General features: G+C 44.8%; 1 protein-coding gene across 2 annotated transcripts in view; it reads left to right on the top strand.

Annotated features, from left to right (window-relative positions):
* Positions 1-3,177: 3,177 nt before the first annotated feature.
* The window catches only part of LOC141128557 (uncharacterized), a 157,811-nt gene continuing 147,144 nt past the window's right edge, over positions 3,178-13,844 (top strand). For both annotated transcript variants that reach the window (XM_073615914.1, XM_073615913.1), the window contains exons 1-2: positions 3,178-3,306; positions 3,766-4,101. In XM_073615914.1, coding sequence (XP_073472015.1) covers positions 3,225-3,306; positions 3,766-4,101 — 418 coding nt within the window. In that variant the 5' untranslated portion in view covers positions 3,178-3,224. The remainder of the gene's footprint in view (positions 3,307-3,765; positions 4,102-13,844) is intronic.

Genomic DNA, 13,844 nt, shown 5'->3' with positions numbered 1-13,844 from the left:
TGATACTAGCCATGCTGCGGACACGTGACTACTAGGACACCTCTGAGGTGGGGGGGCGCACCGCTGTGGGACTCCTGATGTGAGGGGGGCTCCTTTGGGGACACACACCTGATGCAAGGGGAGGCTCCACTGGGGACACCTGATGTGAGGGGGGCTCCACTGGGGACACCTAATGTGAGGGGGGGCTCTACCGGGGACACCTGATGTGAGGGGGGGCTCTACCGGGGACACCTGATGTGAGGGGGGCTTTGCCAGGGACACCTGATGTGAGGGGGAGCTCTGCTGGGGACACCTGATGTGAGGGGGAGCTCCGCCGGGGACACCTGATGTGAGGGGGAGCTCCGCTGGGGACACCTGATGTGGGGGGGAGCTCCGCCGGGGACACCTGATGTGAGGGGGAGCTCCGCCGGGGACACCTGATGTGAGGGGGAGCTACGCTGGGGACACCTAATGTGAGGGGGGGGCTCTGCCGGGGACACCTGATGTGAGGGGGGCTCCGCCGGGGACACCTGATGTGAGGGGGAGCTCCGCCAGGGACACCTGATGTGGGAGGGAGCTCCGCCGGGACACCTGATGTGAGGGGGGCTTCGCTGGGGACTCCTGGTGTGAGGGGGGGCTCCACTGGGGACTCCTGGTGTGAGGGGGGGCTCCGCTGGGGACATCTGATGTAAGGGGGGCTCTGCTGGGGGCACCTGATGCAAGGACAGACTCTGCTGGGACATCTGACGCAAGGACAGACGGCTGGTGGCAGGCGAAGTGTTTAGTGACACGCTCAGGGTTCCCACTGATTCTGCATTATGGTGAGTTGAATGATTTTATATTACAATGTAATAATAGAAATAATGCACTTCAATCATCTGACACCATAACAACCATGGTGCCGGGATGATTGAAGTGCTAACACCAGGTGTTTGGAGTATCTTTATCTGCTGATTGTTAAACTTTCTACTTTCTACACATATTTTTATTGTGTAGGATCTGGGGCTGTCCCGTCATTTCCCTCTCCCCCTTTCCCCCTCTAATCCCTCTAATCCCTCTCCCCCTCTAATACCTCTCCCCCTCTAATCCCTCTCCCCCTCTCTCCCTCTCCATCCCTCATTCATCTCAGACTCTAACCACACCCTCTTGAGCCACGCCCATTTAAGCCACATTTTTTTTTTACAATGTTGGCAACTATGTCAGATGTCTTCTCTCCTCGGCGCCGGAAAGGAAAATACCGAGCCGAGGAGTAGGATTTCATTGTCTGGGAGCGATCGCGAGGGGGGGCCACGAATGGATGGCCTCCCCCTCACCTCTGATCGCTCCCGGATAGAAGCCGACCGCCTCGGGCACCGGGGGGAGTCCGATCGGACCCCCCGCCTGCGGGAGGCAGATCACGTACAGGTACGTGATTTTGCCTGCCCGTGCCATTCTGCCAACGTATATCGTCATGAGGCGGTCGGCAACTGGTTAAATGCATGTAAACATGTAGTCAAAAACAGGCAGTTACAATGGGGAAAATAATTATTTGCAGATTTTGTAAGTTTGCTTACTTACAAAGAAATAAAGGGTCTATAATTTTTATCATAGGTGTATTTTAAATTGAGACAGAATATCAACCAAAAATCCAGAAACAATACATGATACATATGTTCTAAATTGAGTTGCAGTTCAGTAAGTAAAATAAGTATTTGATCCCCTACCAACCAACAATAATTCTGGCTCCCACAGATTAGTCCTGTCAATTTAAGAAGGTGCTCCTAACGGCAACTTGTTATGTGTATAAAAGACACCTGTCCAAAGAATCTCTTTCTTCCATTCAACTCTCACCATTATGGGCTAGACCAAATAGCTGTCAAAGGATGTCAGGGACAAGATTGTAGTCCTGCACAAGAACTGGAATCGGCTACAAGACCATCAGTAAGAATCACCCTCGTTCAGGAGCTCCATTCAAGATATCACCTTATGGGGTAAAGATGATCATGAGAAAAGTAAGGGATCAGCCCAGAACTAAAAGGGAGGAGCTTGTGAATGATCTCAAGGCAGTTGGGACAACAGTTACCAAACAAACCATTGCTAAGACAAAATGCTGCCATGGATTGAAATCCTGCAGCGCCCGCAAGTTCCCCTCATGGAGAAGGCACATGTACAGGCCTGTCTGAAGTTTGCCAATGAACATCTAAATGATTCCGAGAAGGACTGGGAGAAAATGCTGTGGTCAGATGAGACCAAAATTGAGCTCTTTAGCATTAACTTAACTCACCCTGTTTGGAGGACAAAAAATGCAGACTATGACCCTAAGAACACCATCCCTACAGTCAAGCATGGAGGTGAAAACATAATGTTTTGGGACTGTTTATCTGCTAAAGGTACAGGTTGACTTTGTGGCATTGAAGGGCCAATGGACAGGGCCATATATTGTAAAATCTTGGATGAGAACCTTCTTCCCTCAGCCAGAACACTGGATGGGTCTTCCAGCATGACAATGACCCAAAACACACCGTCAAGGCAACAAAGGAGTGGCTTAAGAAGAAGCACATTTAAAGTCATAGAGTGTCCTTAAACCTATAGAAAATGTATGGCAGAAGCTGAAACTTGCCAAGTGACATCTTAAGCATTTAGAAAAGATCTTTAAAGAAGAGTGGACCAAAATCCCTTCTGATATGTGTGCAAAACTGGTAACCAACTACAAGAAACGTCTTACCTCTGTCCTTGCCAAGAGTTTCTCCACCAAGTTCTAAGTTATCTTTTGCTTGGGGATCAAATACTTTATTTACTCACTGAACTGCAACTCAAATTATAACATTTGTATTATGTTTTTCTGGATTTTTGGTTGATATGCTATCTCTATAATTTAAAATACACGTATGATAACAATTATAGACCCTTAAATCCTTTGTAAGTGGGCAAACTGAAAAAATCTGCAGGGGATCAAATAATTATTTTCCCCACTGTATGTGCAGTTTCTGGTGTGAATGCACCCTAAGACTTAAAAAAACATTTACTACAGACCTGTTTGAGCACACAGTGGTACTTTACTTATTGGCTTAGCGTATTAAATGTATATTCTGCATTGTGGCTGCTATTACAAAATATTTCCTTACTGTGGTTATCAGCTACTTCCAAAACTTCCTATTTCAGTGGCTTGGGAAGAATGATCAAGATACGTTGCTCACGAAATAGGCATGATTATCTCCAGGAAAACACATTCTCCTTTGAAAAATCTAGAAGGCAGCAGCTAAAAAATGATCGTGCTCAGAACCATCCTGTATAAAACGGCGCGGGGTCTTGTGGCTCTACTAATTATTTTCCACACGTGGACGCAATGTGAGTTTTACAGATTATTACCTAAATACTGTTTATCATATAGTATTGCACATAATTATCAATCTGGAAACATGCAACATAGGGTCCTTTCACACGGCATTCTGTCTGGTGTTGACAGATGAAAAAGGGACAGCAATGCATTCCTATGGACAAATGGATGTAAACAGATGGTCATCTGCATCTGTAAACATCTGTTTATTGAAACAGAACATAGCCCTATTTAGACTAAAAAAATATGGACATGAAAAGAATAGTGTTTGGTGGTACTGATCATACTTATGCAACCTGTCCTGATTTCATTTATATTACTTGTGTGTTTTATTGTAACAACTGTTTATAGTGCTTTTTTTACAATATACATTTGGGGGTGGGGGGGAGTTGAATTACTCACGGGCATGTTCAGTTTCAAAGTGAAAACTTTCAATGTCTAATGTATACACTGTTACCCCTTGCCTTCAGGTTCCTCCAGATCAGATGTGCGTGAGGTCCAGGCCACAGTTAAAGGCTTTATAACCATCACCTGCATCTATGACACATATCGATACAAGAACTTGGGAAGCAGCTGGTGCAGACAGATATCAGCAATAGAATGTGGGAACATTGTTCAGACAATGGGATTCAAACCGAACATTTATAAGGAACAAGTCAATGTCTCACAAACTTTGGATCATTTCGGAACTGTTAATGTAACAATATTTAACCTACAACCATGGGACTCTGGTTTATACAATTGGAGAGTCTGGAATGGAAGTGACTATGACATTATACAGACTGTACTGCTCCAAGTAATTAATGGTAAGTAAAAATGTGTTCAGAGAAAGGAAAAAAGTTGTTTTGTTCTATTTCTGGGACTCCTATAGCTAAAGTCTTTGCTATTTAATTTGAACTTTTTTTTTGCAGTCTACACCTTAAAGCGGAACTTTATCTAAAAAAGGGGGGGGGATGCTTTGCCTCCCTTCCCCCACCTTTTGGAAGCTTTTTTATTTGAGGGAGCAGGTACCTAGATTTGACAGCTACTCACTCCCACTAGGTGATCACAGCGGAAGTTCACTCCCCACACCCACAACCTCCTGGGATGTGTCATGGGTCCCAGGAGGCTGCGGGTCCATTCACAAAGTGCAGCACGACTTGTGCATGCACAGTGGGGAGCTGGCTGTGAAGACACAAGAAGTCACAGCTGGCTTTCTACAGTAAATATGGTAGTGCCAGGGACCCGAAGACCAGCGAAGAACCAGCCCTGGTGAGGACAGCCATGTATCCTTGGACAGGTAAGTGAATTTTTAATAAAAGTCAACAGCTACAGTATTTGTAGTAGCTGATGTTCTTAAACTAAAAAAAAAATAAACATCTTCAGTTACTTAAGCAACAGTCTCACAGACTAGGGATGAGCCAAATAACGCAGTTTGGTTCGAGGCAGGTTCACTGAACTGTACTGAAGTTGAGGTGCCAAATCCAAACCCTATTCAAGTTATTAGGAACAAAATATTAATGCCAGTAATCGCCATTTTCTAGACTGAAAAGCAAGAGATTGTCAAACAAATGGCATGGGGGCTGGGCACTGCCCTGGAGACCAAGTACCAAGGCAGTTTAATTCTGTGTGGCAGGGATTTAAATAATGCTTAAAGTGAAACTTTAAAGATGCAAAATTTCCTTCTTCCCTTTGATTGTAAACAAAGCTGCAGGGGATTCCCTTCATCCATTCCTAGAGAAGGATTTCACATGGATGTTTATAAGTGACCCGCTTTGAAAAAGGTTCCTGCACTACTTTGGTGTTATTGGGTGTTATTTTAGCCCATTAATTTGAATGAAAGTCGCATCCAAGTCGGATCATCATCTTAACTGATTCGACGTGGCATGCGACTTGTGCTCTGAGATCAAGGGTTCGGCACATCACGGATCTTGTGGACAGATTACTGGGAGGGGCTGGGGAAGACCCGGCTGTCATGGTGCACGTTGGCACCAATGACAAAGTCAGAGGCAGATGGAGTGTCCTAAAGAACGATTTTAGGGACTTAGGAGCTAAATTGAGGAAAAGGACCTCCAAGGTAGTGTTCTCAGGAATACTACCGGTACATCGAGCCACACCAGAGAGGCAGAGGGAGATTAGGGAAGTAAACAAGTGGCTGAAGAGCTGGTGTAGTAAGGAGGGGTTTGGGTTCCTGGAGGACTGGGCCGACTTCTCAGTCGGTAACCGGTACTATAGAAGGGACGGACTGGACCTAAATGAGGAGGGTGCAGATCTGCTGGGAATGAAGATGGCCAAAAAGTTAGAGGGGTTTTTAAACTAGGCGATGGGGGGGAGGGTCCAGAGACAGTGATAGCCAGCGCGGAAGATATTCCAGAGGGTAGTATTGGGGGCATTAGTGGTAGGTTAACCAAAGCACAAAAACACAAGGTGAGTATAGTAGCAAGTCCAAGTTGCAATCTTGAAACACCCAATACGAGGACAATATGCGACCGGTCTAAACTATGTGGCATGTTCACCAATGCCAGGAGCCTGGCGGACAAGATGGGTGAACTAGAGATACTGTTGTACAAGGAGGATTTGGATTTTGTGGGAATTTCAGAGACCTGGTTCAACAGCTCTCATGATTGGCTGGCAAACATTCAAGGGTATACCCTATACCGCAAGGACAGAGAGGGTAAAAAAGGGGGAGGGGTATGCCTATATATCAAGAATAATGTACAAGTGAATGTGAGAGATGACATCACTGAGGGGGCTAGGGAGGAGGTGGAATCTTTATGGGTAGAGCTCCAAAGGGATGAAGCTAAGGGGAAAATAATACTGGGAGTATGCTATAGGCCCCCTAACCTGAGGGAGGAAGTGGAGACGGATCTCCTATCACAAATTGGATTAGCAGCAAGGATGGGAAGTGTTATCATAATGGGGGATTTTAATTATCCAGACATAGACTGGGCGGAGGGAACCGCGCATTCATTTAAGGCTCGCCAGTTCCTTAGTGTCTTGCAGGACAATTTTATGGGTCAGATGGTAGACGCACCAACTAGAAATAAAACATTACTAGATCTACTGATTACCAACAATACAGACCTGATAACAGATGTGGAAATACGGGGCAATTTAGGTAACAGCGATCACAGGTCAATTAGTTTCAGTATAAATCACACAAATAGGAGACATGAAGGGAACACAAAGACACTGAATTTCAAAAGAGCCAACTTCCCTAAACTACAAACCTTGCTAAAAGGCATAAATTGGGATAAAATATTAGGAACAAAGAATACGGAGGAGAGATGGGTTTGCTTTAAGAGCATATTAAATAAGGGCATTAGCCAATGTATCCCATTGGGTAATAAATTTAAAAGAGCGAACAAACATCCTGGATGGCTTAACTCCAATGTAAAAATGCATATAAAAGCAAAGGAGAAGGCCTTCAAAAAATACAAGGTTAAGGGATCATCCACAGCATTCAGAATTTATAAAGAATGCAATAAGAAATGTAAGGGTGCAATTAGGTAGGCTAAGATAGAACATGAAAGACACATAGCGGAGGAGAGCAAAAAAAATCCCAAGAAATTCTTTAAGTATGTAAACAGTAAAAAAGGGAGGACAGACCATATTGGCCCCATAAAGAATGAGGAAGGACATCTGGTTACAAAGGATGGGGAGATGGCAAAGGTATTGAATTTATTCTTCTCCTCAGTCTTCACGAGTGAATCGGGGGGCTTCAGTAACCAAAACTGCAGTGTTTATCCTCATGACACAACACAGGAAGCACCTACATGGTTAACAGAGGACGGAATTAAAATTAGACTTGAGAAACTTAACATTAATAAATCACCGGGACCAGATGGCTTGCATCCGAGGGTACTTAGGGAACTCAGTCAGGTGATTGCCAAACCGTTGTTCCTAATTTTTACAGACAGTCTATTGACTGGAATGGTACCAGCTGATTGGAGAAAAGCCAATGTAGCACCAATATTTAAAAAGGGCCCAAAAAACATCCCTGGGAATTACAGACCAGTTAGCCTAACATCAATAGTATGTAAACTCTTGGAGGGGATGATAAGGGACTATATACAAGATTTTAGTAATAAGAATGATATCATTAGCAGTAATCAGCATGGATTCATGAAGAATCGTTCTTGCCAAACCAATCTATTAACCTTCTATGAGGAGGTGAGTTGCCATCTAGATAAAGGAAGGCCCGTAGATGTGGTGTATCTGGATTTTGCAAAAGCATTTGACACAGTTCCCCATAAACGTTTACTGTACAAAATAAGGTGCGTTGGCATGGACCATAGGGTGAGTACATGGATTGAAAACTGGCTACAAGGACGTGTTCAGAGGGTGGTGATAAATGGGGAGTACTCAGAATGGTCAGGGGTGGGTAGTGGGGTTCCCCAGGGTTCTGTGCTGGGACCAATCCTATTTAATTTGTTCATAAACGACCTGGAGGATGGGATAAACAGTTCAATCTCTGTATTTGCAGACGATACTAAGCTAAGCAGGGCAATAACTTCTCCGCAGGATGTGGAAATCTTGCAAAAAGACCTGAACAAATTAATGGGGTGGGCGACTACATGGCAAATGAGGTTCAATGTAGAAAAATGTAAAATAATGCATTTGGGTGGCAAAAATATGAATGCAATCTATACACTGGGGGGAGAACCTCTGGGGGAATCTAGGACCTGGGGGTCCTAGTGGATGATAGGCTCAGCAATGGCATGCAATGCCAAGCTGCTGCTAATAAAGCAAACAGAATATTGGCATGCATTAAAAGGGGGATCAACTGCAGAGATAAAACGATAATTCTCCCGCTCTACAAGACTCTGGTCCGCCCGCACCTGGAGTATGCTGTCCAGTTCTGGGCACCAGTCCTCAGGAGGGACGTACTGGAAATGGAGCGAGTACAAAGTAGGGCAACAAAGCTAATAAAGGGTCTGGAGGATCTTAGTTATGAGGAAAGGTTGCGAGCACTGAACTTATTCTCTCTGGAGAAGAGACGCTTGAGAGGGGATATGATTTCAATTTACAAATACTGTACTGGTGACCCCACAATAGGGATAAAACTTTTTCGCAGAAGAGAGTTTAATAAGACTCGTGGCCACTCATTACAATTAGAAGAAAAGAGGTTTAACCTTAAACTACGTAGAGGGTTCTTTACTGTAAGAGCGGCAAGGATGTGGAATTCCCTTTCACAGGCGGTGGTCTCAGCGGGGAGCATTGATAGCTTCAAGAAACTATTAGATAATCACCTGAATGACCGCAATATACAGGGATATGTAATGTAATACTGACACATAATCACACACATAGGTTGGACTTGATGGACTTGTGTCTTTTTTCAACCTCACCTACTATGTAACTATGTAACTAAGTGTATGCAATGTTAGCAATGTAAAAACCCCTAAAAATCGGTGTGGGCCCCCCCCCCCCCCCCCACAAATCCATACCAGGCCCTTTGAGTCTGGTATGGATCACCCCACCCCTAAATAAAAAAAAAAAAACAACGCGTGGGGTTCCCCCCCCCCCCCAAGACCATACAAGACCCCACCCCAAAGCACCTTGTCCCCATGTTGACAAGGGCCTCTTCCCCACAACCTTGGCTGGGGGTTTTGGGGGTCTGCTAGCCAGGGGTTTATAGGAATCTGGCAGCCCTCTTTAAGAAAGGGGACCCCGGATCCTGCCCCCCCTAATTGAATGAACATGGGGTACTGTACCCCTACCCATTCACTTCAAAAAAAAAAGCAGTGTAGTGTTACAAAAAAAACAAGAGACGCTTTTTGTGGAGCCAGGGCTGTGGGGAAGAGGCCCTTGGGGACAAGGTGCTTTGGGATAGGGGGAGGGGAAAAAGCCCTCCTACCTCATATCCCCCCCATGTTAATGGCATGTGGCCTGGTATGGTTCAGGAAAGGGCGCTCGCGCATCCATCCCCCTTTTCTGACCTGCCAGGCTGCATGCTCAGATAAGGGTCTGATATGGATTTTTGGGGTTTTTTTGCATGTGGTTCCCTCCTTAAGCTCTATACCAGACCCAAAGGGCCTGGTATGGATTTATGGATTGGGGGGGGGGGGGGGACGCCGTTGTTGTTTACTTGAACTGGTGGATTCAAGTGTATTACAGTTATGTGTATTCCTGGTGTATCCAAAAGAACAGAGAACAAATATTTAAAGCCCACTGTCGGCTGACATCACAGAGCGGGTCCAAGCTCTGAAAAGATTGCAACCATATGGTCAAGATCCACTCAGGAGCCTGGACCGGAAGCTGGCTCAGCCTCTTAGTGAGCCGCTGAGTGCCTGAGCCAGCTGCTTCTACCCCTGCACAGCCCATCGCTCCAGTGAGCACTAGAGGGGCAGAGCAGAGAGCCAGTGACTGACAGTCACAGGCTCTCTGCTCACTGAAGGCTAAGAACCAAGTGATAATAATGGTTTGAAGAGGGTATAACAAGGAGAAGTAGCCAGCTGGGAGAGGAAGTGGTGGCAGTGGCTGATGACAGAGGTTCTTGTAGTGAGGGGGCAGCTTAAAACTATATGAAACCCAAAAACAAAAATGAAATTTATTGCAGCTTACCAATCATTAGATGTGGTGGCCACATTCGATTTCTTTTTTTATAGGCTTTTTTTCCCCTCGGCCTTCGCCTGGTGATCCTGCCAATAACACACTGCCTGTATTAGAGGGTTCTCTCTGGATGAAGGAGCACCAAGACACCTTTGGACTGCAGTATTGTTTATCTGGGGAGGGGGGAGTTAAACACATTAGCAGATTTAAGTACACTAACAAAATGTAGCCAAAACGCCAGCTAACACTTTGTGAGGAACTTATCCCTTGAGAAGAGGCGATTAAGGGGGATATGATCAACATGTATAAGTACATAGGTGGTCCATATGGTAAACTTGGTGTTGGGTTATTCACTTTAAGGCCATCACAGAGGACAAGGAGGCACTCTTTACTTTTAGAGGAAATTAGATTTAATCTCCAAACACGGCAAGGTTTCTTCACATTAACAGCTGAGAAAATGTGGAATAGACTCCCTCAAGAGCTAGTTCTGTCCAGATTGTGTTAAAAAATGCCTGGATTCTTTCCTAAATGTACGTAATATAACTGGATACTAACATTTATAGGTAAAATTGATCCGGAGAATATCCGATTGCCTCTCAGGGGATCAGGAAGGAATTTCTTCCCCTGCTGGAGCAAATTGGGTTATGCTTTGCTGGAGTTTTTTGCTTTCCTCTGGATCAACTGTGGGTATAGAATTGTGTACCTGTATATAGGCTTGTACGATTTTTTTTCCCCCATTTTATTGGCTAACTACTACTATGTAACTAGATGGACTTTTTTCAACCCGACTAACTATATGAACAGTTACAGCTATCCTTTTGGAATAAAGGTTTTACATAAAGAAAATCTGACCATTGTAAGTATCCCTGTTAGTGTTAAATGTTTTGTTTCCACTCTCCAACTGCTACATCTAAAAAGAAAACGAATGCAGCCAACATATCTAAGATTTGGTAATTTGCTTTTGGGTTTTATACCGCATTAATACTTCACTGATACTGACTGAAATCTTACTGATAGTGACCATGGATAATGGTGGCAGGGTCTCCATGTTGGAGCCTGCTGAGGTAAGAAATCCTCTTAGAGACCAGGCCTGGGAGCCACAGTGTGCAAAGCTATGCAAAATGAATTATGGTGGTGGCTTCCCTCTGTGCCTGTGTGAAACATGGTTAATGGTGTAGTGTAATGAATCAGGACAAGTTGGTGGAGTTAGGTGAGTACTTAGTGCCACTTTCTCAAAATGACTTTGAAGTGGTGTGTCAGAACAGGGAAGCTGAAGACAGACAGTCTTTCTGAATGTGTGTGTGTGGGGCTCTGGTGTAATTTGGCCTTTAGCCTGAAGTTGTCATCAGAGGCAAAAGGTAATAAAAAAAACAAAAACAGCATGTAGTACTCAACCATGGCCTTTGGGGGGCACCTGTTAACGGGTTCCTGGTATCATTAAATGTCCCTGGTGCTATTGATAGCAGTGTGACCACAGGAAGACACATACAGCAAAAAAAAAAACCTTATATTTGTTCTAATACAGGATACAGAAAGCTAAAATTAAAATAAAACCTTAGTTAGACTTACCGGTAAAGGTATTACTATGAGCCTTTCAGGACAGCAACTTGGAGAGAGCGCAGCTCCACTCTTTCACAGGAAACACTGCCGTGACAACATCCATTTAAATGCAGCTGCTTCCACCATGCTGTCAATCATAATAAGAATTCCTCTGACATGCTGGAAGATATAAGCAAAAACAAAGCACCAGCGATTATATATCAAAACACATAATACACCAGGGAGGGAAGTAGCTGCTGTCCTGAAAGGCTCATAGAAATACCATTACAGATAGGTCTAAGGTTTTCTCCCTTTGCCTTTCAGGATAGCACCTTGGAGATGATAACCAAGAACTTACTTTAGGGTGGGACCACAGCTTGTAAGACCTTCCTGTCAAAGGACTGGTCCGAGGCCGAAAGCAGGTCCAACCTGTAGTGCCTTAAAATTGGGGAGAAGCTGGACCACATGGCTGCCTTACAGATCTATTCCGGTGATGCACCAGCCCTCTCTGCCCAGGAAGGTGCCACTATCTCCTCTCCAGGGGTTCTTTACCTAATGCCAGGTAGGCTTCTTTGATAGCCTGCTTTAGCCATCTTCTCAAGGTACTCTTGGATGCTTTCTCTCCTTTGTGAGCTCCTACTGACAGGATGAACAGGGAAAATGATTTCCTGAGGTCTTTTGTTACTTCCAGGTACCTTAAAAGACACCTTCTGACATCTAAGGTGTGAAAGGCCTCCTCTGCTGGGCCGGAGGGTGCTGGACAGAATGTGGATAGCATAATCTCCTGCATGCGGAGGAACGCGGACAATTTTGGTAGAAAACCTGGATATGTCCTTAAAATTATCCTGTCTGAAAGGCACCTCAAAAAAAGCTCAGCGTTTGATAGGGGTTGAATTTCACTAACCCTGCGGGCTGAATTTACCGGTACCAGGAGGATAGTTTTTAACGTAAGAAACTTTAAAGACGTATTTTCCAAATGTTAAAAGGGCGCTTTTGTGTGACCCTGAAAAACTAAAGATAAATCCCATTTTGGGAAAAACTTAAGGGGCACAGGCCTAATCCTAATCATAGCCTTAAAAAACCTAATTACCAACAGCTCCCTAGCCACCTGGCATCCGCGCTATAGCCGAATGACGGCTACAGCGCGGACCTACATTCCCGGGAGGACGTCATATGACGTCCTCCCCTGTGCACGCTCCCTGCGCGCGCCCTGCAGGGCGCGCGCCGGGCGCGTTGTGATCACCGAGTCACTGAGACTCGGCTGATCACCGATCTGTGTAAGGGGCCGGTCCCGGCCCCTTACCATGTGATCAGCTGTCAGCCAATGACAGCTGATCACATGATGTAAACAAAAGATCGGTAATCGTTTTTTTTTTTTACTCACGCTGACAGCGCGAGTAGAAAAAAAAGCCGATCACCGGATCGGATGTGAGGGACATCGGTCCCCAAGTGGAAGAGGCACATCTGCCTCATCAGTACCCAATAAAAGTGCCACCTAATAGTGCCCACAGTGCCACCTAATAGTGCCCACAGTGCCACCTAACAGTGCCCACAGTGCCACCTAACAGTGCCCACAAGTGCCACCTATCAGTGCCCACAAGTGCCACCTATCAATGCCCACCTGTAGTGCCAATCAGTGCCACCTGCCAGTGCTGCCCATCACTGCCACCCATCAGTGCCCATCACTGCCACCCATCAGTGCCCATCACTGCCGCCTCATCAGCGTACATCAATGAAGGAGAAAAATTACCCGTTTAAAATTTTTTAAAACAAAATATAAAAAAATAAACTTTTTTTTTAAAAAAAAATCAGTTTTTAAAATTTTTTTAATAAAAAGTAAAAACCGCAGAGGTGATCAAATACCACCAAAAGAAAGCTCTATTTGTGGTGAAAAAATGATAAAAATTTAATTTGGGTACAGTGTTGTATGACCGCGCAATTGTCATTCAAAGTGCGTCAGCGCCGAAAGCTGAAAATTGGTCTGGATAGGAGGGGGGTTTAAGTGCCCGGTAAGCAAGTGGCTAGATAAGGATTTCTCTAGAAACACCGACAGCACTGCCACCTGCGCCTTGAGGGTGGCAGTGCTGTCGGTGCTAGGCCTTTCTCCATTCCATCATGGAGAAATTCTACAATAGAAATTACAGTCAGGTCCATAAATGTTGGGACATCGACACAATTCTAATCTTTTTGTCTCAATTCACCACCACAATGGATTTGAAATGAAACGAACAAGATCTTTAACTGCAGACTTTCAGCTTTAATTTGAGAGTATTTACATCCAAATCAGGTGAACGGTGTAGGAATTACAACAGTTTGTATATGTGCCTCCCACTTTTTAAGGGACCAAAAGTAATGGGACAGATTAACAATCATCCATCAAACTTTCACTTTTTCATACTTGGTTGCAAATCCTTTGCAGTAAATTACAGCCTGAAGTCTGGAACGTATAGACATCACCAGAGGCTGGGTTTCATCC

This window comes from Aquarana catesbeiana, linkage group LG02 (genome assembly GCF_042186555.1).
Source record: "Aquarana catesbeiana isolate 2022-GZ linkage group LG02, ASM4218655v1, whole genome shotgun sequence".
NCBI lineage: Eukaryota > Metazoa > Chordata > Amphibia > Anura > Ranidae > Aquarana > Aquarana catesbeiana.
The sequence above is the reverse complement of the archived record's forward strand: the minus strand, read 5'-3'. Positions and strand labels throughout refer to the sequence as shown.